The sequence below is a fragment of the Palaemon carinicauda genome, chromosome 31 (genome assembly GCF_036898095.1).
Source record: "Palaemon carinicauda isolate YSFRI2023 chromosome 31, ASM3689809v2, whole genome shotgun sequence".
Lineage (NCBI taxonomy): Eukaryota > Metazoa > Arthropoda > Malacostraca > Decapoda > Palaemonidae > Palaemon > Palaemon carinicauda.
The window spans coordinates 74,318,517-74,345,790 of NC_090755.1; the positions used below are offsets into that span (position 1 = coordinate 74,318,517).

The following is a 27,274-nucleotide window of genomic DNA, read 5'->3' on the forward strand; positions in this document are numbered from 1 at the left end:
ACATTCCTTTTGTCCGGAATGAGGCGTGCCGATGGTGGTATCGAGTGGATTTTGGCCCATCTCAGTATCTCTACTGATAGACGAGATAGTTGCTGCGAAAAAGTACCTCCTTGTTTGTTGATGTAGGCCACTATTGTGGTGTTGTCGCTCATCACCACCACAGAGTGACTTGCCAGGTACTGTTGGAACTGTTGAAGGGCTAGAAAGACAGCCTTCATCGCTAAGAGATTTATGTGGAGGTACTTTTCTGACTCTCACCAGAGGCCAGAGGTCGTGTGGTGCAGCACGTGGGCCCCTCACCCTTTTTTTGAAGTGTCCGAAAACAGCATCAAATCCGGGGGGAGGACAAGAAGATCCACTCCCTTTCGTAGGTTCTCGTCAGCCACCCACCACTGGAGATCCGTCAGTTTCGCAGGTCCCATGGGGATCTGGATGTCAGGGGAGTTGTACGCTTGATTCCACCGGGACTTGAGTCGCCACTGGAGGGATCTCATCCTGAGGCGACCATTGGGAACTAGACGAGCCAGCGATGAAAGGTGACCGAGGAGACGTAACCACGATTGGGCTGGAAGTTCTTCTCGTCTGAGAAAAGGTCTTGCGACCTTCCTCAGCCTTGCTATCCTGTCGTCTGATGGGAAGGCTTTGTGGAGAGTGGTGTCTATAATCATGCCTAGGTATACCAGTCTTTGAGTGGGAAGCAGTGAAGACTTCTCGAGATTTACCATGATCCCCAGATCTTGGCAAAGTCTCAGAAGTTTGTCTCGGTGTTGAAGAAGGGTTGATACCGAGTCTGCTAGGATTAACCAGTCGTCCAGATAACGGAGGAGACGGATGCCAATCCTGTGTGCCCAAGATGATACTAGGATGAACACTCTGGTGAAGACTTGTGGTGCTGTGGAGAGACCGAAGCACAGCACCTTGAACTGGTACTTTCTGTTGCCTAGGCTGAATCTTAAGTACTTCCTTGAAGACGGATGGACTGGGATCTGGAAGTATGCGTCCATTAGTTCCAGTGTGCACATGAAGTCTTGCGGACTTACTGCAAGTCTGACCGTGACTGCCGTCTCCATGCTGAACGGAGTTTGTTTGACAAACTTGTTCAGAGCTGAGAGGTCGATGACTGAAGAAGCCTGGGGATCCGTTGAGGACCTCTAGGAGAGCGCCTTTCTTCAACAGAGTCTGGACTTCTGCCCGAAGGGCTTGCCCCCTTGTCGATCCCATGGCAAGGGAGTTCAATGACACTGGATTCGTCGTCAGGGGAGGTAGAGATGTTATGAACGAGACGCGATATCCTAGACTGATCACAGAGATTGTCCAGGAATCAGCCCCGAGTTGCTTCCACCTGTTTGAGCAACTTTGTAGGCATCCCCCCACTGGTGGAAATGCAGGGGGATTGCCTATCCTAGTGTTTGCGGCCTCGGCTGCTCCCTCTAGGATTCTTGCCTCCCCTGGAGGACTTTTTGCCTTTCCTTTCTTTGACAGGAAAGGGCTTAGACACCAAGGTCTTCCCTGCTGTTGTCGTCGTAGTGGACTTGACTGGACAGGACTGCTATGGTGCTGGAGGCTTATACGGCTTGGATGTTAAAGCCCTATGAAGGAGCGAGTCTTAGTGAGACTTCCTCCACCTCTCAACGGCATGTTCCACATCTTTACGCTCGAACAAGATGGATCCTTCTAGGGAGAAATGTCTGAGCCTATTGATCTCAGCGCTAGGGACCTTCTGATGGAATCTCTCAGCTACTAGCACACTTCACAACTTTCTCCTGGTTGAGGATCTCAGCTGCCGAGAATGAGACCTGCCGGTTGGAGAGTCTCTCAAGAGGGACTCCCCTGGTTAGCTCTTCCAGCGAGTGGTGAAGAGGAAGAGCTAAAGAAGGCTCCTCCAGGATCTCGAAGTACCTCCTCTGCAGTACACGAGGAGGTGGGACGAGCGGAGGAGGACATCTCAGAGAGCTGTTGTGAGATCTTGTCCCAGGTACTCTTAACCCCCTGAGACCAGGGCAGTATTGCACTGGTCTTGGAGGGTTTCTGAGAACCAAAGACAAGGTCCAAGACCGTGTCCTTGCCCTCTCGAGGAGGGATCTCTGGGTCGGAAAACCCATTGAGAGCCCGCACTATAGTCAGAACTTGCCAAAACGCATGTTCTGACTCTTGCTGGTCTCTTCCTGATGTAGGACTTGCAGCGAAGTCTACTTCTATCCCCAAAGGCTGTTCTTGGGGAGAGTTGCGGACATTCCCTGAGTGGCTAGCTGGCTCCATCCTAGTCCTAGTAGAGGACTTCGGCAATGTTTTGGAGTCCTTAGATTCCTTCCTGGGAAGGATGTAGGACTCCAACATTGACGAAGGTGGCATGTTCCTTTCAATCCCTGACTGGGTAGACCCCTCGGAGTGAGGAGAGGTTTCCCCCATTGGTGCAATGGGGGAAAGTCTCTCTTCACGTGATTCCCTTGGGGACGGGAAATCCTTGTCCAAAAGGGAAGGAGAGGCAGTCTGAGGAAAAGAAGGAATCTGCCTCGGTCTGCGTGGAGTCAGTTTCGCCCTTGGGGAAGTGACCGCATCTGGAACTCCTCTTTTTCTCTTCAAAGGGGTAGAAAAAGTCATGGTTCTTCCCAATTCACAGAAGACAGGCTTGAAAGCCTGAGTTACGGCTCTGACCAGTGCACCGAACCAGGGCTGTTGGCTGACAGACGCGCTGTCAGACATACCCTTTGAAGGGACAGGGATTGAAGGATCGCTGGGAGGAGTCACCATCATTGGTGGGTTCGCCTGTGGTGGCTTTGGGATCCTGGACCCCTCTGGATGTTTCCCTTCTCCCACAATGCGCGGTGGTATGCACTTGCGGGGAGGGAAAGAGGCGATGGCGACCTTGCCATACGTCGTTCAATAGTCTCGCACGCAGGAGGATATTGACACTTGCGCTAGGGAGAATAATGGCAGATGCGCGAGGGAGAATAATGGCACACGCGCGAGGGAGAATAATGGCGCACGCACGAGAGACTATCGGAACTCGCGCGCGGGAGAGAATTCGCACGCATCTATGCCGGCCGTAGGGGGCGCGCGCGCAGCAGAAAGATCCCTAGCGCGCGGGCGCGCAGTTGAATCATGTGGGGCGCGCGGGAGAATATTGGTACGCATCCTTTGGAGAGGATGGGCGAATGTGCGCAGGGTGTGCGCGGGAGAAGGCTGGTGCGTTGGTACTGGTTGGCGCGTGGAAGAAGCCAGCATTGCTGACTTCCCAGAAGTACTGCTTTCAGTAGATTGTTGGCGCACAGGTTTTACCTGGTGCGTATGATGATGCGCAGCATGGCGCGCAGGAGAGTTGTATGTTGGGCGCGTATGCGCACGGGCAGGAGACTGTTGGCGCGTGGGAGAGCGCTGGCGCGTAGGAAAGCACTATTGCGCTGGAGGTTGATGGTACGCAGTTGAGTGTCGGCGCGCAGCTGGGCGCGGGCGCGTAGGAGAATGTTGGCACGTAAGCGCAGGGCACACAGGAGAACGTGGGCGCATATGCGTGTGAGAGCGCGCATAGCACGTGATGGAACTATGCTCCTGTTGGAGCGTATGCCCATGTTGGCGCATACGCCCTTGATACCCTGTGTTAGGGTTTAGTGATGGGACCTGACGAGCTACTAGGGAGCGTTCGTCAGGTCTCGTTGGCGCGTAGCACATATGTTGTTGGCGCGCAACAGCGTGCTTTGGTGGAGCCTTGTTCGGCCCACATAGAAACCGCGACGGCAGGTCTGTCGGATGGAAGGTCGACGTGTCCTTTAAAAGGATGACTTTCCACCGAAGGAGATCGCGAACGATCTGCAGAAAGGTCCAGGACCAATGCAGGAGCAGTGATGGATGACTGGTCTTGGGGCTCCTCTGCGGTGGACTGCATCAAAGATATTGAACCAAAGAGGCGCCTCCTCACCACAGGTGAAGGAAGGCCTCTATGGCGAAGAGGAAGGCGAGCCTTCTGACGAATGCGCCCTCTGGGGGCCGTTGGATCAGCAAGCAGACCTTCTGCAGTCCTCCGAAGAGGACTCTCTGTAAGTGAACTCCCCCGAGGGGGAGAAACACTAGCAAGAGAGACTGACGATGGATTTAGTTTCTCCATCGTAGGTTGAACAGGAACAGGAGAAACTAAGCCGTCAGCTACCGTAGAGTTTTGAGTGGAAGAGGTGATGGGTGATACAGCATTGGATACCTCTGACACCACAACGTCGACAAGAGACAAAGGATCAACCTCTGACGGTGATGTCGATTACTTGACAGCGGCAACCAATCGGATGTAGTTCAGCAAAACCTCCTTGGAGGGCCGACCCATAAGCCCCAAGGAGGACCAAAGCTGAAAAAGGGAGGTTAGTGACATATCCTCCCCCAGAGCTGGAGCTGCTTCGCTAGGGGAAGCAATGTCATCTCTCGAGTCCCGAGGTTGGTTAACAATAAATAGGTCTACGCTACCACTCGACGGTCTCTCGAAAGAGATCGCCCGAGTGGGAGCTTCGGAGGAGGTTTGGGCAATGTAAGAAGAGGCCTTAGATTTTTCTCCTTTCGAAGTAACCTTCGAAGGAGAAATATCCTGCTTGGACTTCTTCTTCCGTCATCGTGAAAACCTCTCCCACTGGGAGGTAGACCACTCCCTACACTCACTACACTTGTTGGTGCTATCACACCAGAAGGACAAAGAGCGTGAGGATCAGTCTCGACTACCAACATGAATGTTCCACAGGGGTGGTCGGGAAACCCAGGGCAGGCTGCACATGATTGCAGAGGCCAACTTCACATTTACAGAACTAGAAAAAGAAAAGACAAAAGCAATTAAATGGCTGCCAAATGACGGCGAGGATGAGAGCTGACATGCCGACCACCATCCGAGCCGAGAGCAAAGTGAGCTCAAGCACAGGTGTGTGAGGGGGGGGGGGGTAGTAAGCTACCCACCCCTACCCCTGCTAACTAGCTGTGTGGGTAGTAAAACCTCGTTAAAAATTAATGGCTCGTCAGTTCAGCTACGCCGAAAGTAATATGTACCCCTATCAAATAGCGTGGTTTGTATTCCAGTTACGGAACAAACAGCTTCTGGTAAGTAGCTAATGATGACCTAAGAAATAAATAAAGATAACAATTTCAGTCTTTGACATAATACATTGCATGTACCGTAATTTAGTGAAAGGTTAAGAGAACTTCAAATTCTACAATGATTAAAAACAATGATAAACAAACCTATCAAAGGCTTCATCAGCAGCTTCACAGTTGCAAAAGGCAGCCAGAATATGGGATCGTTCTCCATCTTCATTAATGTATTCACAACAGCACAGTGCAGAGTCATCCTAAGATTGTAAGGAATAAAAATTAATATTCTCTACTATAATTTAGAATCATGATTTAACCCAAAACGTGCTATGCTTTGATTTTATAGACATATTATGAGCTGTCAAAGGACGACGTCGATATTAGCGATGGTTTATTTTTCAAATTCCGTGGGATTCTCTCTTGGAGCTCCTGAGATTAGCTCAGTGATGTAGATACATTTTTTAACCAATTAGCTTGCAGCTGGAGGAAATAGTTGTCAGATATTACATGGTTTTAAATGCAATAAAATGGAATGTGTTAGCAGTAAGAAAGTCTTTCTTTTACGACACATTTTATCATTATTTTCTTTTTTTATTTATTAGAATGGTCTTTCATGATGATAATAAGGATTCCTTATCACATACTAGTGACTATAACATTGACAATGACAGTGACTGTGACATATCAAATGATGAAAGTGACGATTGTCCAAACGCAATCAGTAAAATTTAAGCGTATGAACGAATCTACTTGAAAAGGGATCTAAAAAGGAAGTATAAAATAAAATTGAAGTCTTTAAATATGTGGAATACAATTATGAATAATTTTCATATATATCGTTTACATATGCTTATGATTTTTTCCTTGTTTCATAAGGTAATGTTAGTGTTAGCCAGAGTATGCGTATGCAAATACACACATACAAATACACATAAACACATCCATTCAACATGATTATTTCTTGTACAGTATATTTATTACAACTTTTCATATGATCATTCACTAAATTTTCTAACATTCCGACATGAAAAAAAATTAAAATGCATCAAAAATGGAGTTTTTAAGATAAAACAAAGTTTTATGAATACTTACCTGGCAGTTATATATATAGCTATAGTCTCTGTCTTTCAGCAGAATTTTTAAAAAATTGCGGCAACCGCCTTGTGGTGGTTGTGCGGTTAGGTGGTTAACAACCCTTACAGGGTGGTACTTGGTATCATTCCCGTTTTCTGTTCTTCAGATCATCTATGCCCGACCTGTCTCCTCAGGGAAGGTGGGTGTTCCTTAGAATATATATATAACTGCCAGGTAAGTATTCATAAAACTTTGTTTTATCGTGAAAACTCCATTTTTTATGGATAGAACTTACCTGGCAGTTATATATATATATATATACTGTAACTGATTTATACATTTGGAGGAGGGTGATAGACAGTAAACATCGTTGGGGAAACAACAAAAAGTTGTAGGATAAAAAACACCTTGATTCCTTACCTGCTAAGATAGCTGACTTCAAAGGTTCCTGCCTCTCGAGTCCCTTTCCCTTAGGAGTGTCAGCCAGGATGGGACCTGCCATGCTGAAACCACTCAATCGAGTCTATCAACAGTGTGAGACCAACAATCTGACTAGATTTCAGAACTACCTACTACCCTTACATTAAAAACTGCAACCTTACAAAAACTAACCACCTAACCTTTGCAGAATAGATATCAATCATCTATCTAGACTGAGGTGACTGTACCACAAGTCGACGTCCTCAGACAACCATTAAAAACACCAACCCACACACAGGCATACAAAAACTAAGGTTGAGGGGAGGTAGTAACTCCTTTGCCTAATACAGAAGCCGTAGCTACGTATAGGCCCAAGGTATAGCATTTCTCATAATCCACTCTCACCTCTCTGAGGTAATGAGAGGCGAACACAAAGTTGCTTCTCCAGAACGTTGCATCAATAATTTGTCTGACCGACATGTTCTTGCGATAAGCAAGCGAAGTCGCAATGGCTCTCACTTCATGAACCTGCACTTTTAAAAGGCCGAAGTGCTCTTCCTCACACAAGAGATACGCTTCTCTTATAACTTCCCTCAGGAAAAAAGACAAAGCGTTCTTTGAAAGGGGGTTTTGCGGATCTTTCACCGAGCACCACAAGGAGCTAGAAGAGCCTCTCACATTCTTAGTGTGAAACAAGTAAGCTTTGAGGGCTCTAACTGGACAGAGGAGACTCTCTTGCTCTTGACCCACTAGGTTAGTAAGGTTAGGAACCTCAAAAGTCCTTGGCCAGGGCTTTGAAGAGTTCTCGTTCTTGGCGAGGAAACCCATTCTTAAGGCACAAACCGCTCCATTCTGATTGAAGCCTACCTGTTTTTCAATTGCATGGACCTCACTGACCCTTTTAGCTGTGGCTAGGTTCATAAGGAAGAGGGTTTTCTTCGTAACCTCTCTAAGAGAAGCTTCTGAGATGGGTTCAAATAAATTTAAGAACCACATCAAGGTTCCAAGAAGGGGGCTTTAACTGAACCTGTTTGGTTGTCTCAAAAGACTTCACGAGGTCTTGCAAGTCATTATCGTGAGACAAACCTAAGCCTCTATGTCGACAGACTGTAGAGAGCATGCTTCTGTACCCTTTGATTGTGGACACTGCCAGCTTAGCGTCCTGCCTGAGGTATATAAAAAAATCAGCAATCTGGGTCACAGAGGTAGTGGATGAGGAAACCTTGTCCTTCCTACACCAAGCTCTAAGTCTCCCACTTGGATTGGTAGACTCTCCGTGAAGAGACCCTCCTCGCTCTGGTGATAGCTTTCGCAGCTTGCGCCGAAAATCTTCTCACTCTGACAAGCTTCTCAATAGTCTGAAGGCAGTCAGTTTGAGAGCGAGGGGGTTTTGATGATACCTCTCGAAATGGGGTTGTCTGAGCAGCTTTGGACTTGCAGGAATGCTTCTTGGGAAGTCCATCAGCATGTCTACCACTTCCATAAACCATTCTCTCGTTGGCCAGAATGGAGCTACCAGGATCATTCATCCCGAATAGAGGAGGGCGAATTTCCTGACGACCAGATTGATGATCTTGAACGGGGGAAAGGCATATGTGTCCATCCCCGTCCAATCCATCAAAAAGGGGTCCACCGCTATTGCCTCCTTGTCTGGAACTAGGGAGCAATAGTTGGGGATCCTCTTGTTCAAGTTGGAGGCGAAAAGGTCTATTAAGGGTCTCCCCCACAGCCTCCAGAGACTCTGACAGACCTGTTGGTTGAGGGTCCATTCTGTGGGAAGAACCTGCACTTTCCTCCTGAGCATGTCCGCCCTCACATTCCTCTGTCTCTGTACAAATCTCGTTAGCAGATCTATCTTGTTCTCCTTCGCCCAAAGAAGGAGCTCCCTTGCTGTTTCGAACAGACAGAGAGTGAGTCCCCCTTGCTTCCTGATGTACACAAGAGCTGTGGTGTTGTCTGAGTTGACCTCCACAATCTTCCCTGACACAGAGTCTTTGAAGGCCTTTAGCCCTAGAAGAATGGCCATCAGCTCCTTGTTGTTGATGTGCCATCTCAACTGATTTTCTTCCCAAGAGCCTGAGACCTCCTTGCTTCCTAGTGTTGCTCCCCAACCTGACTCTGACGCATCTGAAAACAACACTAGCTCTGGGTTCTTCTTGTACAGGGAGATCCCTTGCCCCAACAAGGCTGGATCCAGCCACCACTTCAGATGATCCTTGACCTCTGCTGGAATAGGGAAGGAAAAGGAGTCTTCCTGTGTCTTTTTGTCCCACATCTTTGAAAGAAAGTGCTGTAGAGGCCTTAGATGGAGTCTCCCCAGTGAGACAAACTGCTCGAGTGAGGAGAGAGTTCCCAGTAAACTCATCCACTCCTTCGCTGAGCACCTCTTCTTGTCCAGGAAACTTAAGACCTTCTCGAGACACTTGGTCTGTCTTTCCTGAGAGGGAGAAGCCCGAAAAAAAACTGAATTCAGAACTATCCCCAAATAGAGAATAGTCTGATTCGGCTTGGTCTGAGACTTCTCCCTGTTGATGACCAGGCCTAGATCTTGAGCCATCATAAAAGTCTTTCGTAGATCCTCCAGACATTTCTCCTTCGATCGTGAACGTATCAGCCAACCGTCCAGATAAAAAGATACCCTTATCCCCTCTTGATGCAGCCAGCCTGCCACATTCGCCATTATCCTGGTGAAGACTTGAGAAGCCGTGCTGAGACCGAAGCAAAGCGCTCTGAACTGGAAGCGCTTGCCCTGGATTACAAATCTCAGGTACTTCCTTGAAGTCGGATGGATGGGGACGTGAAAATACGCGTCCTGCAAATCGAGAGACACCATCCAGTCCCCTGGACGTACTGATGCCAGCACAGACTGAGTCATCTCCATGGAGGACTTCGTCTTCTCCACAAATACGTTCAGAGAGCTGACATCCAGGACAGGTCTCCATCCACCCGAGTTCTTGGACACTAGAAACAAGCAATTGTAAAAGCCTGGGGAGGATAGATCCCGAACCGGTTCTATCGCTCCCTTGTCCAGCATTTGGTCAACTAGATCCAGGAGAGCCTTCTGTTTCCCCGGATCTGTGTACTGCACTACTAAGGCTAGCGGAGTATCTGACAGAGGAGGCTTCTTCAGAAGGGTGATCTTGTATCCTTCCTTGATAACTGAGAGGGACCAGGTGTCCGCCCCTCTTCTCTTCCAAGACTGCCAAAAACGTGACAGTCTTGCGCCTACAGTGAACCCTCGTTTATCGCGGTAGATAGGTTCCAGACCCAGCCGCGATAGGTGAAAATCCGCGAAGTAGTGACATCATATTTACCTATTTATTTAACATGTATATTCAGACTTTTAAAACCTTCCCTTGTACGTAGTACTGTTAACAAACTACCCTTTAATGTACAGAACACTTAATGCATGTACTACAGCACCCTAAACTAAAACAGGCACAAATATTAAAGGCGATTTTATATCATGCGTTTCCTAAACACCTAAAAAGCACGATAAAAAATGGCAACCAATGTTTTGTTTACGTTCATCTCTGATCATAATGAAGAAACAAACTCATTTAGTGTACACATATATGTATAGGTTAGTTTTTGCATCGATTATATTGATTATACAGTATGTTGATTTTTTTATTACCAATGTTTTACTTTATTTTTCTTAGGACTTCCAAATGAAATGTTTTTCTTTATGACGCCGCCTGAAATGACAGCGTCAGGTGGAGGCGGAGGTCCTAAGTCCGCGCCGCATGAAAAATAAATACGCAGAACGAATCTAATTTTGTTTTCAGCTTAGCGCCTGAAGCGCTCGTATAATGTTTGAAAACACTAATACCTCGCTTTATCTATAGCGAGGGTGAATGTTCTGGGGATCGACAGAAAACGCTCGAGAGGACTTCTGTTCGGGTCTTAAAAGACTGTAACGCCTGGCTACCCACTTGATTCCTTTCGCCGTTCGACTTAACTTCTCCCCTTCCGGGAGCTTGACAGAGGTCTAAGGCTAGGATCACAACAGGTCCGAACAGAAGCACTCGCCACTGAATAAAATTCACTGAGTAATTTAGCATTAAAAAATTTGCATTGACTCTTTGGTAAAAAGAAAGTTTCATAATTATCTGAAAACCAAGGTATACGTTCCCTCAAACGAAATGAACTCTTAGAGAAAGACTTACAATTCTGTCAATGGTTTGAATGGGAATGAAAAGTCACTGAACCCCATATAAATGCAACGAAATATTAAATATTAAATATCACCTTAATAGATATAATATTTATAAATTTAAATAAACCCTTATATTAAGGGATTCTAATAAAAGACGAATTATCACTCGTATTCATTGGAACATTTACACTTAATATACGAACAATTTTAGTATTCCACCAAGGAAACAACGATACATAGAATCGTGCGCTACATGGATTGTAAAGAATACTGCATCGTATAAACATCTCTGACTAAGGAAAAATACTGAAAGGTCCAATTAATTGCAAAATAAAATGTTCTTTTTACATAGTAAAACTAAAAACTTGAGAAGTAAGAAGAATGTACTATTCATAAAAATCACTACAAAATATTGTAATATTGTAACAATACTGACAACTGCGTAACAAATATGAACTGAACGCTAGTTAATCTTTGCAAACAGATCGAAGATTATCTAAAGAAAAACTATTAAAAGGATAAAATTTTCTCAAAATAATAATCCTTTAATTTAATTTATAACATAATACTTCAAAAGAAAGCATTCCCTTATCATTCTACGTAAAATGCAATAAAGACTTTTAGCCTACGGAAGAGGCTGTGACGTCATCAATGGACGAAATGTTTACATCCCGCCCTTATGCTTTCGTGAGGTTTAAAATAGATTGAAAACCTTCTAATTCTACCTTTTAATCTATAAATACGTGATCACAGATCAAATAAAACAAATCAGCGAAAGCCCAAACTCAAAAAACGTTAGTACATCACCAAATAAAGTAAGCAAACGAGAGAGAATTTCCAATAGTACCGCCAGCTATGGCCAGCAGTGAAAATCTGAAGTGGTTGGGTATAGTTCTACCTGTAGTACCGCGAGGGCGCTAGTGTACACCTGGCATATCTGCGATGGCCGCGGAAGATTTTGAGTTTCCTGCCGGGGCGTCCAGGGACTTTAGCCATTCTTACATAACCAGTGGGTAACTTTTATATTTAAAATAATAGTTATCAATCTTCATTTCAGGGACATTCCTGTTATATAAATATTGGGTAAATTAATTCGTAATAAATTAAAAAATATTAGTTTTATGATAAAATCACGGCCGTCGTCCGTTGGCGGCATTCCCCTAGCACTTTGTGGGTTAAACCTAATCAAATTTTTACAATATGAAGGATCAATACTACAGTATTCATAAACAGTGATGTGAACAGAAAATTTCCAAATGATAGGGATCAAATTTGCCAGCATAACTACAAAATAAATAATCTAAACAGTTTACCACTTTGTTACAAAGAATATGACAGCATCAATGTACAGTACTAGACACTTTATCCATTTATGATAAACATTATAACTCATGGTATATATTTATTCTGGAACTAGTAAACATTCAAATTTCACATTCCTCGTTAACCCAACCTAGGGTGCTGTGTCCTTACTCATCATGTCATAGCATATTTAATCAATAAGGACAGATAACACCAAACTTACTACCAGTGATCCTGTTCTACACAAGCAGAGATCAACCAACACAGGCCCAAGACAATACACCTTGTTCTTGTTCTTGTTCTTGTTGTTGGGCGGAGGGATTTGCCTTTCCATCGGCACCTCCTTGGGTTTCTTCTTTATTCTAATTCTTTTATTTTCTTCTCTCTTTTTTTCCACATTTGATAGATATATTCTTTTCTTTTCTCTATTCCTTCTTTCTTGAACAGCACGTTTCCTATTATCTTCTTCTTTTCTTCTTCATACGGCTGTTGCAATTCCACTATTTTTCTTCTTTCGTCGCTGAGGTCTGGACATTCAAGAATAAAGTGGGCGAGGTCTTCATTAACTGCCCCACATAGTTTACATTCTACTCTACCTCCTGCTTCATGTCTTTTCCTATCGTTTAATTTTAAACAGTTGGCCCTAGCTCTGTACATAATAATAGAATTTGGTTTGTTGTCATAAAACATTTCTTCTCCTATTTGCCCTTTTTCTTGTTCGTATATTTCTAAACTATTTTTCTCTTTTATCTCTTCCATCCACTTTTTACCATCTACTTCTCTAATTTTGGCCTTAAGCTCTTCTCTTCCCATTCTCCTAAAGGTTCTATCGTTCATTTCCATATCTTTAATCCATTTCCTAGTCTCTTTCATCCACCTGTTATTTTCATTTTCTTTCATTTCTTCTAGAATTGTCTTCAGCAAATCATTTCTCCCCTCTTCTATCCCTTTCACAAACCTTAGCCTTCCTCCTGCTATCCTAGTTTTCATTTCGGACATTCCTATCTCTCCCCGTAGTGTTGCTACTGCTGCATATGATGGTGCTCCCAAAATTTTTCTTCCTACTCCGTTTTCAATCTGTTGTAATCGTTTTATTTCACTTTCTGTTATGTTCATTACTGCCGTGCCATACAGTATTCCGGGTAAGGCTACATTTTTCCAATATGTTTTTCCTATTAGTATTTTGTGGCAGCTTTTCGCAATAATTGAGTAGGTTAAGTTTGCTAGCTTTTCTGCCTTTTCCATCATTTTCTTCTTTTGTTTTTTAAACATATTTCTTTTCCCTTCTATCTCTATTCCTAAATATTTTATACTATCTGCTACTTTAATACCCTCTATTTCTTCCGGTTTTTCTTTCATATTATATATGATTATATGACTCTTATTCTTGTTTATTTCTAGCCCACATTCTCTACATATTTCTACTAGTATTCTTATGTTTGCTTCTGCATCTACTATATTTTTTGCTATTATTAGACCGTCATCTGCAAAGAACAATGCCCTAATTTTTATTATTTCGTTTTCAAAGCCTTTTCCTTTTTTTTCTAATTCATTTATTATTTTATATGTGATCAGTTTAAATAGAGTAGTTGACCCCGTACATCCCTGTTTTATCCCACTCGTTACTTCAAATTCTTTATCTACTTCATATCCTATGTTTATTTTTGTTTTGTCTCCTTCGTAGATTTTTTCCACTGTGTCTATTACATTTGGGTGTATTCTATATTCTTTCATAATTTCTATTATTTTTTCCCTCTTTATTGAGTCGTATGCTTTCTTGAAATCTATTGAAATTACTATTAAACTTTCCTTCCTTTTGTAGCTTTCTTCTACGCAGTATTGTAAAATGAATATGTTATCTTCTACTCTTCCTCCTTTTGTGAACCCGGCTTGCGTTTCTTTCATCTCCATATTTCTCTCAAGGTGTTCTTCTATTTCATCTTTCATGAGGGCCATAAATATTTTGTATGAGGCATTTGTCAGGGCAATTGGTCTTAGATCTTTTACTGTGGGTTTCTTTACTTTTTTTATCATTTTCGTTTTTGACTTTTTCCACTTTTCGGGCTTGTTCTTCTCCTTCGTTTCATTTTGAAGGCACTTTGTAATGATTTCCAGACATTTGCTGTCATTAGCTATAGTTTTATATAATTCTGGTTTCAGTTCATCTGGACCTGCTGCCTTTTTATTTTTCAATTTTCTTAAAATTTTCTTAACTTTATCCTCTGTTAACTTGGGAATATTCATTGGTGTTATCTTTCTTGTTATTGGTGATATCATATCCATGTGCTCTCTTATTTCTATTGGGAATGAGTGTCCCAATGAATTTTCTTCTTTTCCTATTTCCTTTAATTTTTCTATATAACTTTGTCTTTCTTCACTATTCCATACCTCTTTCATTTTATTTTCGTGCATTTTATAAATGTTTTCACCCCAGAACCTATCTATTTGTTCCTCTGCTACTTCTTTGGATAGTTTTTCTCCATTTTCGTCATATAATTGTATTTCTTCTTCCTTTTCCTTTTTCCCTTTTAGTTTGTCAATATTTTTGAAAATCTTGTTCCTATCCTTCCTTACTTCATTAGCCTTCTTCTTTTCATTTTCCCACATTGCTTCCTTTATTATAACCTGCGTTCTCTCTTTTTGTTGTTTATACAGAAGAAATGCTCTTTCCCTTTCTGCTCCTGTCAGGCATCGTTTTTCTCTGTTAAGTTTTTTTCTCTTTTTTATTTCCTCTCTGATTTCATTGGTTATCCACTCTGGTTCTATCTTTGCTTTCTCTTCTCCAGTTGTTCTCCGTCTGTACTTTGCTTGTAGCTTTCTTTTTGCTGCTTCTTCTACAACTTTATCAAATTCATCCATCCTTGTGATTTCTCTGCTCTCTAGATTATTTTTTAATTCTTCCCTGTATTTCCTAAGACTTTCTTCGTCTGTTTTGTAATACATACTTTCTTTCCAAAATCCTTTTTTGTAGTTTTCTATCGTCGCTTTTACGCTGACCTTTACCTCAATCAGATTATGGTCAGATATATCTACTTTATCTTTTTCTTCATCTATGTTCATCTCATTGAAGTATTCATACATTTCTTTATTAACCAACACCAAGTCTATGGCACTTCTTTGATCACCTCTCTCCCATGTATATGTTCCTTTGCATTTCTCATCTACATTTAATAATATAAGGTTTTTATTGTTTATTATCTCGAGTATTTTCTTTCCATTTTCATTCTCCTCTTGGTATCCCAAGAATCCTAGATGACCATTAAAATCTCCCATTATAATTAGTGCTTCATCTTCCTCTACTTCCTCTATTTTTTTCTCTAGCTCTGCTCGTATCTCTACGTTTCTCTCTTTACCTTCCCTATCCCCGCCACAATCCATATATACTACAATAAGTCTCACTTTCTTTTTAAGGATATTCCCTTTTACATCCAATATATCTAAGTTCTTCGATTGGACTTTTTCCATTTCTATATCCTTGTCGTCTTTGTATATCACCATTAACCCCCCTCCTTTTTTATCTTTAAAATCCCTCATACTCTCCTTCTTAATTGTACCATCACTTATATTAATCTTATCTATTTTTTGTTGTGTTTCAGTTAGCACTACTATGTTGATGTCAAAGCTATCGTTTAGGAGACTTTCCATTTCCATGTATTTTTGCTTTGTTAGGCCTTGTATATTTATAATTTTGAAGCTAATTCTCTTATTCTTTTCCGTTGGTCTGTCGCGTGATCCGTTTTCATTCCAATGAACTAGAAAACCAAAGGTGTGAAATATATGAACGGAACTAAAACTTGCACACATATGAAATAGAACTAGCTTAGCCTCAAAATGTCCTGATTACTTGAACGGGAGCCTTGGTATATCAGCAGCCAGTTCCTCACATTCATTGAAAATTAACACCAACTGACCTAAACTTCCCCCCTAACCTAACCTACTTACCTAACCGGGGGATAAGACCCCCCTTACACTGCCGTATTCTAAGTTAGCCGTAATCATACATACAGGTGGCCGCTATCATACATACACCTCGAACTAACTTATCCTCAAAATGTCCTGATTACTTGAACGGTAGATCTGTCATGGACAGTAAACTAGAGTAGCCTGCTATATTGACAAAATCTTTTGTAATACTGTACAAATCCAAAAAGAAAAAATGGGTAGTTTGTAGCGCTACGGCCAAGCGTCCTAATTTGCTTATTATCGCTCCGACTGTTATCTTGTATAGAATAAAAACGTTTGGAAATGGTCTACGGATCTTAAATATGTTGTGTAAGGGGGGTCCGGGGGGGCGCAGCCCCTCTGGGTAAGGACACGGCTTTTAGCATAGGTTAGGTGGGTTTTTTAAGTTAGCTTCTCCCGTCGTACTCGTAGGTAAGGAAACTGTTGTGTAAGGGGGGGGGGGGGTCCGTGGCGGCAAAGCCCCCTGGGTAAGGATATGGCTTTCAGCATAGATGGGTTTTTTAAGTTAGCTTCTCCCGCCAAAATCGTTTATAGAACGACGGCCACAGTTCAGAATATTCCCGTTTTCTACGGGATCTGGCCGTCAACCAACAAAGGCTCCAAAAAAAATACTTTACAAGTGATGCAAGTGAAACAAAATCCATTGGAAACGGTCCAGTTTCAATACAGACACACATCCTAAGGTCCAATAATCACAGGATTTGGATAGAAATAGTTTATATTGAAATATATATTCACGTAAAATAACTAATTCATTCATGCTAAAAACTAATTTACCATCTTATGTCCATTCAGGCGACTTGTTGACAGAATAGGATTGTTAACACAAAGGGGCCGAGTTTTTCTGTTTTTCTATCTCTTTGCTAGATACAAGTCTGTAAAAAAAACTTAAAACACCTAATCACTTGTCGAATGGAACTGGAAGAAAATCATTCGTTAGCGATAAGAGGATCTATTTTGATACTCTGACGCTTTATCAGAATGCAAGGAATTTGACGTTTATATCTTTGAAGTTGGACAACAGTTGAAGTCCTTTATTATAACTAATAGTTTGTAATTTGGTGCGTTTCTTATAATGTAAATTTCAATACTAAGATAAATACTACGCAATTTATACAATTAGAGTTAATATTTTAAAATAAAACAATTAGAATATTTATAAAATTTATATAAAGTACCATAATACACACATATATAAAATATTAAATTTTTATTATTGGCTAGAATACTATCAATAAAAATATAAACTAACCCAATAAAACCTGGTTCGTTTCTTTTATAGAACGTTCTTATCAACATCTGCCCGAGTAATAACAAACCCATAGGTGCCACGTTTATTCATGTATTATATCATGAATGGCATGATTCTAGAATAAAACTAAAAGACTAATATAATTTAAACGTCACATATTTATTTTACAAAAAGGAATTATATTTATAATAAATATATATAGATGGGGAACAATTCACGAGATGCTACACTTGGCACCTCAGCATAACATTGAGCCAAGCCCGCCAGCATTTCCACCATTTTCTCCTAAAGAGATAATGGTTCGTGTTTTACTTAGTTATGTTAAAGCGTAGGATGCTCTTTAAACGTAAGTATAATCAGAATGCATATATTTTCTTTGCGTGCCGTTTATTTTGACAATTGTGTGATGAGAGTACAATATTAGAAGCTACCCAGCTATAGGCATATTTTCTGGATAGGCCATTTTGGTTGGTATTCCTGGATGAGTATTATGGCTGGCAACTGCACCGATTCCAGTTGAACAGGGCAGCCACTTCGAGACTCAAGATGGAAATGAAATCAAAACAAGGAAAGGAATTTTAGAAAAAAAAATTAAACTATATCCTAATGGTTCAGATATTGATTTCTGATTCTTTGACATATGGTAGTCTGTTACACGTATAGTCAGTGAGGACGACACCTAGACAACTAATATAGGGTCTTAGTTTGATAAATGGAAACCTTTGCATTTCGTAAGGACGAACCTAGTCAGTAATTAGAATAGGGTTAAATGTCTATCATAGCACAATATTCTAAATGAAAATAATAGTATTCTACGTCTATTTATAGGTACTCTTAAAGTGTACTGTGCCAATAGTTGGGAACTTAATTGTTTTTAAATTGTAGAATAATCCCAGTGTGATTGAGAAATCACATTCTGTAAAGGAAACAAACGAGAATACCACCTTCCCTAAGGTTCCCCAACCTAACCCAATATAAGAGCATTATCCTTACCTACCTAGGGATTACAGACCTCTGTATCCTTAGCTTACTGTAAAATTCAAGTCTCAACCCTGTATTTGCTTCCCACTAGAATGTACTTCTTGGCAAGATAACTAAATTGTACATCAAGGGGTCGGTAGCCTGATATACCCTCTTGAATGCTTTATATCAAACTTCAAAGGCATCCTCTTCTTCCAAACTTCTCTCCATATCATCCTTCAGTTTATTTTGCCATCTAATTCTCCGCCTCCCTCTTGATCTTCTCTCCCTAACGGACCCAAGCCCGTCTCACTCCCCCCAACATCCATCCTCAGCATGTGCCAACACCATCTCAGTCATGACACTGATCACCACTGAAGTCATCACTATTATTATTATATTTTGCTTATTCCATCGTTTTCCAATTTTTCGAGCAGTTATAATCCCCTAATCCACCTCTGCATTCTAATCTATGTTCTCTCAAGCTTTGCTTCCTCTTTTCAATCCATATATTAACACTGGTCTTATTACTGTGCTGTAGATCTTGAATTTTAGGTTGATTGGCATTTTCTTATCACTTACCACTCCTGCTACATTCCTCCACTTCCCCTAAGCTGCTTTTATTCTAATCTCAACTTCAGCCTCACATCCTCCCTCCTGACTTATAGTAGACCCAAAGTATCTGAATTGTTCCACCTGTTTTATAACCGAGCCTTCACTTTCATTTACAGTATAGCTATTCTATCCCTACCTTCCTTACTGCTCACCATAGCTTCAGTCTTGTCCACATTTACTCTCAAGCCACCTCTCTCCAGAATCTCTTACCATTCTACAACCCTTCTCTGTAACTCTTCTTCATTTTCCACAATAATCACCAAATCATCTGGTTATGGTAACTCCCACAACTCTTCATTTCTGATCTCTCCACCTAACACATCCATGACCACCAAGAATAAAAATGTGCCTAATGCTGACCACCAGTGTAATCCAATACTAACTTCAAAGGTTTCAATTTCCCCAACATCTATTACTACTTTTGTCTTTGTTCTTTGGTTCATCATCTCTACCATTCGAATCAACTTCTCTGGGATTTTCTTTTTCCTCAAGCACAAAAGTAACTGGGATACAAACCAACGCTATTTATAGGGGTTATTACTTTCAGCGAAGCTGGAAGGACGACCCATTAAAATGTAGCGAGCGTTAACTACCCATCCCGCTAGTTAGGGGGGTAGGGGTGTAGCTTGCTACCCCTCCCTCTCACACAACTGTGAATGAGCTCACTTTGCTTTTGGCTCGGATGGTGAGTGGCTGTCACCGCTCTTTCACCTCGCCTCTTTTGGACTGCTATTAATCTTTTGAGTTTTTAACTTATACATATGAATACATACTTATTATTTTCATATATATATATATATATATATATATATATATATATATATATATATATATATATATATATATATATATATATATATATATATATATGATTGTAGGTTTCTTTTCAGGTGCTGTGTGTGTGACAGCGTAGTACGGCAGGTTCTCAAGGACGGAGAACCTTCCCATCCGACCTTTCTTCCTTGGTCATCATTCTTCCCGTTGGCGGATGACCTTCCGTGCTCCGGCCGATGCCGCAGGGGAGTCATCATTGTTGGGATACTCCTCCGTTCGGCTGTTATCTCCCCCTTCCCCCCTTCATGTCTTGAAAGAATCTGCTGGGGAAAGGGAGTGCGGGCAGCATTATACTGCGTTGGGGTAACACCTCTCCCGTTCATGGGTTAGGTTGTGCTTCCAAATGGTTTTATTTATTAATTAAGCAAAATTATAACTGTTGTAATTTAACTTTCAGCTTTGTCTCTGTGGGGGTCCCCTCCTTCCCTCCAGAGGGTTGTGGTTCTCTCGAGTACTGTAGCTATTTTTCTTAGCTGAATTAATTAATTGTAATTCTTGCTTTGTTACAGTTTTTACGCTGCCGCTCTTCTCCTGTCAATGTCAGCCAGGGAAGGGAGTGCCCAGTCCTTAATTTTCGTCTGTTCTCTTGGTGAACACCTTTCCCGTTTGTGGACTAGGTGCTTCTCCCAAGGGAATTTTTTGTTACATAATTTGTTTTATTTTTCCTCAGCGATGCCATTTTTGTTCGCTCAGCTATGATAGCTGACATAGAAAACCAGTTCGTTTCATCCCGGTGGAATCTGCTGTCTCTACCCCATCACTTTCTTGCTCTCCTGCACCTGCTGCAGCTCCTGGTCATCAAGCTAACCTCGAGGAACTAGCTCTGGCTACGTTTTCTCTGGTAACGCTCGATGCAGACCTTCAACTTGAACAAGGGTTGTTGATGGAAAGCAAAGAGCGCTGCCTGGAGGTCGCCTTCAGGGGTTGGATTTCTTTCCCTTCCGAGGGACAGTTTTCCTCCCCAGATGTTGGGCTCTGTTTCTCCCTTCTGAGGGAAAACTTCTCTTCATCATCTTTTGTCTCTCCTGCGAGGGTCCCTTTCCTAGGGAAAGGGCTCTCATAGAGACTTCTCTTCGGAGACTTGCTGACGGTCAGCTTGCTGATCCATCAGTTGTTATATGACGTCGGGATGGTGGTAGTAGTCAGTGCCATGTTCGTCCTCCTCTGCGCCTTCAGGGTGCTCCTGCTTCGTCGGCGAAGAGACACCTCTCACATCCTCGCCGCCACAGTCTGCCTCTTCGGAGGAACCTGCCCAGCCTGCCTCATTTGGTTCCCGACCTTTGCTTCCGTCATTGGCCTCTCCTCGACGAACTTCGGTTTGTTCGTCTCCTGCAAAGGATCGTCCTCCCTAGTACATGTCGCCTTACGAAGGTCACATTTCTCCACCTGAGCTCCAGTTACAGTTTATTGGCAGCGTTCTCCGTCTCGTCAGGCTTCTGCACGATGTTCACCTGCTCGTCAGGTTCACCATCGACCTTGCTAGAATTGTCCACCGTCCCGTCAGTTCATAGATCGCCTAGCCATCGCATACTGCTGTCGACTAGTTCAACCTCTCGTAAATCGCTGGCTACACGTGAATCGCTTGGTCTTCGATAATGCCTGCTACATGAGAATCGCTTGCAGTTCGATAATCACCTACTCATTCATCCTCTCGTGTTTCGCCTGCTAAGTGAGAATCGCTTGCAGTTCGACAGCAGCCTGCTCTTCCATCTCCCTCTCGGGAATCGCCTGCTACGTGTGAATCGCTTGCAGCTCAACAATAGCCTGCTGTTCCAGCTTTTCGGAATCACGTGCTTGTTAGCATCAGGAACTTTGATCTTCTATCCGACAGCGTTCTCACGCATCTCGTAACCGAAACACTTCGATCACCGTCAGAGCATTAAACGCCCAACGGTGCGTGAATCGTCGGCCTACCTCCTCATCTAGTGATTCTTAGCTCTTTGCTGCTTAAACGCTCATTGCTCAACAAGCCAGCGTTTGGCTGTTGCTGAGAGCATTTCAGTAATGCGTCGCTCTCTTTCGGAACACAATTGCCCTCCAGGGCGTAAATCGCTCAGCCTTCACAACACTCACCTGCTTCATAGTCTCTCCATTGTCCGGTAGAGCGTGAATCGCCCGACCATTGTCGATGGTCGACATTTCATGTACCACCTATGCGTTTTGTTACACGTGAATTGCCGACGATTCCATCAGCTTGTGGATCACCTGACCATCGTCAACGATCGACAACTCTTGTACCTCTTAAGCGTTTGGTTACACATGAACAGCTTACGCGTTTGACTTCTCGTCAAGCTTTTGCTATGCGAGAATCGCCTGCTCGTCCACCACTTCGGAAATCACCTGCTCGTCAGCAATCGCCTGCTCATCAGCGTTCGCCTGCTTGTAAGCGTTTGCTTGCTCGTCAGCAATCGTCTTGCCAACAGTGTTCACCTCAGCGACCACACACGTAGCTTAGACCTTCACCGTCTTGAGAATCACTCATCCGTCCCTTAACGAACCAGCGTTCAGCCTTAATTCAGTCTTCATGATGGCAATCACAATCGCGTCTTGAGCACGAGGTTTCCTGACGCTCTCCAACGTGTCAGTGGTCGTCATATCCTCATGCAAAGAGGATCACCAACTGTAGCCACCAAAGGCGGTGGTTGTGGCCGCTAGGGAGGTAGAGTGGTTCGCAATCATTCACCATTGTACCAGGAAGGCTTTGGAGACCTTCCTTCTCTGGCACCTGCATCATTGACTTTCTAGCCCACCAAGTAGTGACCCTGTGGGCTAACACCATTCTGAAACCAGCGATTTGTGAATTGCCTCCTTAACAGTTGTTGATTTACTGCCCTGCCTCTCGTTCGGCGGTAGCGACCGACCTTGCGTTTTTCGCGGTATCGCTCGTCGAGTCTCGTTAGCGTCAGCATCGGACGTCGATCCTTTGTAGGTTGTCGACGTTGGTGTTACAGAGAGCTTGTCTGCTGCCCTGCAAGCTACTCCTGCGACTGTGTCTTCTTCTTCATCTTCCGCTGCCAAGGTCTGTGCTCCTTCCCCTGACAAACATCCTTTGGGGATAGGGCAAGATCTGAGGCACATCTTTCTGATGGTGTTTTCCCTTAACAGTAAAGGGTCTCACTGTTAATCGACCTGCTGATCCCACACTCGTACATCGGCGGTCAGCGAGACAAGAGTCCTTTCACCTCTTCGCCTCCTTAGTCGTCGTCTTCGGAAGAAATGGTCCATCCTGTCTCCTCTTGTTACCAACCTTCGCCTCCGTCTCCAATCTCTTGTCAACATGCTCCATCACACCAGGCTTTTGCCCGATGGAATGCGGTGGCTGAGAGTTTTCACCAGCAGGTTCCTAACACTGAGATTGCTAGGATCCAAAATTCCTCCATGGAGGGGTTCTTCCTCTTCGAGCCAAGGGACGTCAGCAGGCTGCGGAGAGGGGGAGGAAATCCAACACGGATTCCCTCCCTAGGGCCCTTACAGCTCGGCCCTACAGACATCCAGCCCTTCCAAAGACCAGCCATACGAAACCATCAACTATTAAAATGGCAGCAATTTTGAAAACAAAGGTGTCTTAATAGCCCTCTCCTATCAAGGAAGGGAAAGGCAACAAGTCCAGTCGTGGAGGAAAACATCAGACAGGTGGTGGTTAAAACTGTAAACATTGTTATTATTATTATTATTATTACTTGCTAAGCTACAACCCTAGTTGGAAAAGCAGGATGTTATAAGCCCAAGGGCCCCAATAGGGAAAATAGCCCAGTGAGGAAAGGAAAAGAGGAAAATAGAATATTTTAAGAAGAGTAGCAACATTAAAATAAATATCTCCTATATAAGCTAAAAAAACTTAACAAAACAAGAGGAAGAGAAATAAGATAGAATAGTGTGCTCAAGTGTACCCTCAAGCAAGAGAACTCCAACCTAAGACAGTGGAAGTCCATGGTACAGAGGCTATGGCACTACCCAAGACTAGAGAACAATGGTTTGATTTTGGAGTGTCCTTCTCCTAGAAGAGCTGCTGACCATAGCTAAAGAGCCTTTTCTACCCTTACCAAGAGGAAAGTAGCCACTGAACAATTACTGTAAAGTAACCCCTTAAGTGAAGAAGAATTGTTTGGTAATCTGTGTTGTCAGGTGTATGAGGACAGAGGAGGATATGTAAAGAATAGGCCAGATTATTCAGTGTGTGTATGCAAAGGGAAAATGAACCGTAACCAGAGAGAAGGATCCAATGTAGTACTGTCTGCCTACAAAGCTGCTGGACCAGGTGGATGCAGTTTGAGGCCGAACCTTGGACGATCTCTGTGATTCGTATCGCGTCCCATTCTTTTCATCTATCCCTCCACCGAATAAAAATACAGTGCTTGTGAGCTTATTTGCGATGGGATCAGCAAAGGGGCAGGCCGAAGTCCAGACAGGGTTGGAGAAGTGTCCTATCCAGGAGGTCCTCGACAGTTCCCCAAGCTTCTTCAATCAACTCTTTCTTGTGGAAAAGGCGTCTAGAGGCTGGTGACCAGTCACTGATCTCTCAGCTCTGTACAAGTTTGTCGAACAGACTTCATTCTGTATGGAACTGGCAGACACGGTCAGTCTAGTGATAAGACCACAAGAGCTCATGTGTACACTGGATCTAAAGGACGCATACATCCAGATCCTATTCCATCTGTCTTGAAGGAAGTATCTGAGTTTCAACATCGATAACAAGACATACTAGTTCAAGGTCTTCACAAGAGTGTTTGCCCTGTGTCATCTTGGGCTCAGAGGTTCGACATCTGGCTCCTTTGTTACCTGGACGACTGGCCAATCCTAGCAGACTCGGTGGCAACCCTCCTTCAGCAATGAGACAAACTTCTGAGACTTTACCAAGATCTGGGAGTCATAGTAATCTCGAGAAATCTTCCTGCTTTCCACTCAAAGACTGGTATACCTATGCATGGTATTAGACACCAAACATCATAAAGCCTTCCCATCTGACAGGATAGCAAGGCTGAGGAAAGTCGCAAGCCCTTTTCTCAAATGAGAAGATCTCCCAGCTCAGAAGGGGCTATGTCTCCTCAGACATCTATCATCCTTGCCCCATCTAGTTCCCATCGGTCTTCTCTGGATTTGATCTCCAGTGGCGTCTGAAGTCCAATTGGAATCAGGCTTTTGATTCCCCTGACACTCTGATTCCCATGAGATCAGAGGAATGGATGGATCTCGAATGGTGGCTGGCAGACAAGAATCTGCTGAAGGGTGTCAATCTTCTTGTCCCTCCTCCTGATTTGATGCTGTTCTTGGACGCATCAAAAGAAGGGTGGGGGTCCCACGTGCGGCACCACACAGCCTCAGACCTTTGATCAGAGTCCGAATAGTATCTTCACATAAGTCTTCTGGAGATGAAAGCCATTTTTTTTTTTTGTCCCTTCAAGAGTTCCACCAGTTCCTGGCCATTCACTCAGTGGTGGTGATGAGCAACATCACCACGGTAGTAGCCTACATCAAAGAACAAGGAGGTACTTTTCCGCAGCCCCTATTCCAGCTAGCAGTAAAGAAACTGAGATGGGTAGAAGTCCACTCGCTCTCACTATCAGCTCGCTTCATTCCAGGCAAGAGGAATGTGCTCGCCGACAATCTGAACAGAGCATCGCAGATAGTGGGTTCCGAATGGTCTGTGGATCATCTAGTACAGTAGCCAGCAAAGTCATGACTTGGTGGGGTTCCCTGACCGTAGACCTGTTCGCAACAGCCCAGAACTTCAGGCTCCTGTTGTACTTTTCCCTAGTCCCAGATCTCAAGGCTCTCTGACGAGATGCATTCCAACAATGGTGGGACAACATCAGCGTGTACACATTCCCACTGTTCTGTCTGATGCGAAGAGTACTCAACAAGACCAGAAAATTGGTCAATCTTTCAATGACCCTCAAAGCTTCGCTATGGCATCACGCGGAATGGCTCCCGGACCTTCGGCTACCCCTGACGGAGCGCCTAAGAGAACTTCCTCCACGACACAATCTACTCAGACAACCACATGTCAACATTTCCACAAGGCAGTAACTTTGCTATGCCTTCACGCCTGGAGACTATCCCATCATCTCCTCTCTCAGAGAGTTTTTTCGCTACAAGTCGCAAAGGGAATGCCTGGATGGCTGTGAAAGTTATCAACTTCATTCTACCAGGCGGAGTGGAACGTCTTTTGTGGTTGGTGCCACGGAAGGGGTCTCAATCCATTCAATACCACTATTCCAGCAATAGCAGAATTTCTCATGTATTAAGGGAGGAAATGCATCTTTCGGTTTCAACGGTTAAAGGCTATAGCTCAACCTTGAGTCTTGCCTTAAAACTGAAAGGAGTGGGCATTTCCTCATTTTTAGAACTTCCATCCTCATACGTAGTTGTGAACTTACCTGTCCTTAGTCGGAAGTGAGACTTCCCCATGGCACGGAAGTGAGACTTCCCCATGGCACGGAAGTGAGACTTCCCCGTGGCACGGAAGTGAGACTTCCCCATGGCACGGGGTTTGAGTTCTTTGGTCCCTAGAAGGATCCCCGTATGAACCATTACGACAGGCAACCGTTTGCCTTCTAACCTGGAAGACAGTGTTCCTGTTCGCCTTGGCCTCAGCCAAACGAGTAAGCGAACTTCATGGTCTTCCGTTTGACATTTCCCATTCTAGGGGATGGGTAGAGGTAAGCTTCAGCTTCGTCCTTGAGCTTGTTGCCTAGACTCGGAATCCAAATTTCGGATCCTAGATTCGACTCCTTCCCGATAACGAGTCTCCGCTCTGTAACTGTCGGCCCAATCATCTGTTACTATGCCCATAAGATGTTTGAGGTGCTACCTCAAGACATCGGCAGCAGCTTAACTCAGAGTACCCTCACTGATCGTCTGCAGAGGCAGAAACAAGAGTAGGATCACGGAAAACACAATCTCCACATGGATTCGCAGGGTCACTGACTTCACTAAGTGGACTAGGGGAGCAGATCTTGGTTGACCAAGCAATGTCCAGCAGACCGGAAAAGGCTCCAGCATCAACATGTGAGGTAGTCCTAGCCAAGACAGGGGCCATCCCAAAGCACAGGCACCAGTCCAAGGAAAAGATCAGACCAGTTATACCTGAAATGACGACTTTGTCACAGGAAGCTACTAGTGAAGATTCTGGTAGTGAGACTTCTGGGGGCAGCTTCCGCTCCTGTTCCAGTGTCAGCTCTGCCAACGTTGTCTCCACTGATCATGTCCGTTCTCTCTGGTCAAATCGCAGTCTGTCCAACATGCTCAACCTCCTTGATGCCAGGAAGAGCCCCAAGCCTGGGATCTTCCAGTTAGAAACTGTCCAGAATTTTGCCCAATTCTTGAGGGATTTTGAGGCCTACTGTGCCAGTAGGTATACCGCTCTGGCCGATGGACTGCTGAGCTGGGAAGGCTCCTGAAGGGGGAAATCAAGGAGGCTTTCTCTGCAATAGGGAGTCCCAAGATCTCATACCCATACAGAAAGGAACGCCTCCTCGACTGGTGCCAAGAACCCAGAGAGAGATGGGATGCAGGGAGGTAAGCCCATTTTCAGCAGTGCCACCTGTGGAGAGGGTGAACCGCTGAAGATATATGCCGTGCGGTTGGCCTCTTTGTCTCGGTCTGTATATCCTCGGCGTACCTTGGACCAGAGAGAG

General features: G+C 43.7%; 2 protein-coding genes across 2 annotated transcripts in view; one reads left to right on the plus strand and one right to left on the minus strand.

Annotated features, from left to right (window-relative positions):
• The window catches only part of LOC137624542 (palmitoyltransferase ZDHHC23-B-like), a 75,775-nt gene extending 58,769 nt beyond the window's left edge, over positions 1 to 17,006 (minus strand). The window contains exons 1-2 of the mRNA XM_068355429.1: positions 16,754 to 17,006; positions 5,209 to 5,315 (exon numbers count right to left, since the gene is read on the minus strand). Of these exons, the coding sequence (XP_068211530.1) occupies positions 5,209 to 5,315; positions 16,754 to 16,756 (110 nt within the window). The 5' untranslated portion in view covers positions 16,757 to 17,006. The remainder of the gene's footprint in view (positions 1 to 5,208; positions 5,316 to 16,753) is intronic.
• A 439-nt stretch (positions 17,007 to 17,445) lies between these two features.
• Positions 17,446 to 27,274, plus strand: part of LOC137624543 (uncharacterized) — a 60,913-nt gene continuing 51,084 nt past the window's right edge. Inside the window, exon 1 of the mRNA XM_068355430.1 lies at positions 17,446 to 17,574. The gene's annotated coding sequence lies outside the window, so the exon portion shown is untranslated. The remainder of the gene's footprint in view (positions 17,575 to 27,274) is intronic.